The sequence below is a fragment of the Cyprinodon variegatus genome, unplaced genomic scaffold (assembly GCF_000732505.1).
Source record: "Cyprinodon variegatus isolate N-32 unplaced genomic scaffold, C_variegatus-1.0 Scaffold4079, whole genome shotgun sequence".
NCBI classification, from domain to species: domain Eukaryota; kingdom Metazoa; phylum Chordata; class Actinopteri; order Cyprinodontiformes; family Cyprinodontidae; genus Cyprinodon; species Cyprinodon variegatus.
The window spans coordinates 1-2,416 of record NW_015154532.1 but is presented as its reverse complement, the minus strand read 5'-3'; the positions used below and the strand labels follow the sequence as shown (position 1 = coordinate 2,416).

General features: G+C 44.9%; 1 protein-coding gene across 1 annotated transcript; it reads right to left on the bottom strand.

Moving 5' to 3' along the window:
- Positions 1 to 3: 3 nt before the first annotated feature.
- Positions 4 to 2,291, bottom strand: LOC107081309 (inositol 1,4,5-trisphosphate receptor type 3-like; the record flags this gene model as incomplete). The annotated part of the gene is made up of 4 exons (XM_015369509.1): positions 4 to 27; positions 172 to 255; positions 1,475 to 1,573; positions 2,133 to 2,291. Coding segments are annotated over 4 exons (366 nt in total), but the record flags the coding sequence as incomplete, so codon positions are not given.
- Between the last annotated feature and the right edge of the window lie 125 nt (positions 2,292 to 2,416).

Sequence of the window (2,416 nt, the reverse complement as noted above, 5' to 3'; positions counted from 1 at the left end):
AGCGTGGAACAAACGGACGACGTCCCCCTGGAAGAAGGAGACGGCGAGAGCGTCAGCAGCAGCAGACCTTCCTGGAGTCCCCCTCAGGTCCACCCCCCCCCCCCCCCCTAACACCCTCAGGCCTGAAGCAGCAGGAGCTTCTCTCTCTGACATGCTTCTAGTTTCACTCACTCCTTTCAGGACCTCCTCTCTGTGGTCGCTGAACATCATGAACAGGTTGATCTTCCAGCTGGTGTTGCAGTTCACCGAGTTCACCTGCAGGGGGAGTCAGAGATGCATCAGGTTGGATCCTGTCTGCAGCAGCTTTAGGTTCATGCCGGGGACTATTTGAATGATTGTTTGGAGGGTCTGGTTGTTTCTATTTGTTTTTATTAATTTTCTTTTCCTAGTTTGAATCCAGTTCTGCTGTTTTCTATCAGTGTTTCTGTTTATTTTCAGTCTTCAGTCGACGGTTGCCAAGCGTCTCTAGAAAAACGGAATGGTTCCGTATTTAGAAACAGAATTAGCTGTTCCGTATTTAGTGGAAAAGGAACACACTTTGTCCCGTATCACTGTGAGAGTAAAAAAATAGTCACGGGCACGTTTAATACAAAACTTACGGTAAACTTGTTCCCGTCCCTGTCCTGCATTGTGACCAATGAGCTGACAGCATATATGTAACGATCCAGAATCCCCTCATCCCATTGGTCGAGCCAAGTGTTGCTCACAGAGAATTTATCGGGAGACAACAGAGGAGTTTGGGGGACGATCGGATGAATTTAAAGGAAAAGGAATCCTGGCAGTCCAAAGGAACAGCAGGGAGGTGGATGGAGGTTCTCCAGGCTGCTGACCTTGGTCCTCAGCTTCCATCTTCCACTGGTTTTATGGAGGATTTTCTCCTTAATGAAGAACAGATGGACTGATGGGCAGAACAAATGTTCCACTGAATGAATTAAAGCTGAGCTTATTTTCAGCCTCAATCAGAGTTTTACTCTGCATCTCTGAAAGACAAATCCTGACGGCTGCAAGAGCTCAGAGGAAAGACGAGTAAAAAAGTCGACCATCGCTACATAATGTGGTATTAAGCTAATGATAAACTTTCTGTTTTCCAACTGTAGCCAAAAGTTATTGCATTAAAGGCACAAATATGTTTACAAGTTTGCTGTTGCACCGAAAACCTGCACTTTTTATTTATTTATTTATTTATTGTTTTATACAAATTTTTAGATTTTGAAGAGAAGCAGGACAGGCTGAGGTTTAAGATACTTATTTTATTCAGCAAAGTTTGTTATTTTGTATAAAAGTGAATTACTGGATAATATTTGTTTTCCATGTGTTCATGTCGCTCATAGATATGCATCTAATTTAATGCAGATTTAAGTCAAATAGTTAAAAAAATAATTTGACACACAAAAGGGGCAGAAATAAAACCACCACCCCAGGAGGGGTGAGGGCAGTCGGGTCAGCTGGGACCTGCTGGTGTCTCTGCTCTCACCTCTTTGCATCCTGGATGGTCGCTCAGTTCATAGTTGGAGGCGTGCAGCGGCTGGCCGGCGTTCACCGGGTTCAGGATGACTTTATCGCCCACCACCACCTGCAGGACAAACAAAACTATAAACTTTATACTCTAATTATCCCAGAGGGAAATTCCCTCTCTGCATTTAACCCCTCCCATTGGGAGGGCAGTGGGCTGCCATTGTACGGCGCCCGTGGAGCAGGGTGGGGTTAAGGGTCTTGCTCAGGGACCCAGAGTGACAGTCTGTGTGAGAGGGGGATCAAACTCACAACCTCAGGATTCAAAGCTTCATGCCCCACCCACTAGGCCGCCACTCCCCTTACAACACCAGGAAGACCACCGCGAGAAACATTAAAATATAAAAAAATATGCATAAACAATGTGTCCAAAGATTAACAGCCAGTTTAAAAAAATGAGTCTTTATTCTGGATTTAATTTATTTATGAAACAAATCAGGTTAAAAAGACGAATGAAGGAAAACTTTAAATATTCGACTGCAAATTAGGAGATAATAGAAAAACTAAAAGGTTGATTTTAAGAAATCTGAATTATTCAGCGACTGTATGAACTAAAATAAATCAGCCGCTGATTCAGCGGCAGCCATCTTGTGAGGGTCATGTGAGGTGCGTTTGTTTACGTTGTCTCCGTTGGCTCGGAGCTTCCAGAAGGGCTGGATGAAGAGCCAGGAGCCCTCGTTCCCGGTGCCGTCCAGCGTCACCCTCATGGCGTTCTTCTCCAGCAGAGCCGGCAGCCGTTTGTTCACCGTCAGGTACTTGTTGCTCTTCATGTGGAGCAGCTGAACACAGAGAGCACAGAGTTACTGGACGGCGTCAAGCCTCAGAGTCCAACATTCAACCATCTTATAGTTGTTTTCATTTCCAGTTCTTGTGATCTGGTCTTCTGAACCTTTTAGATGTCTCT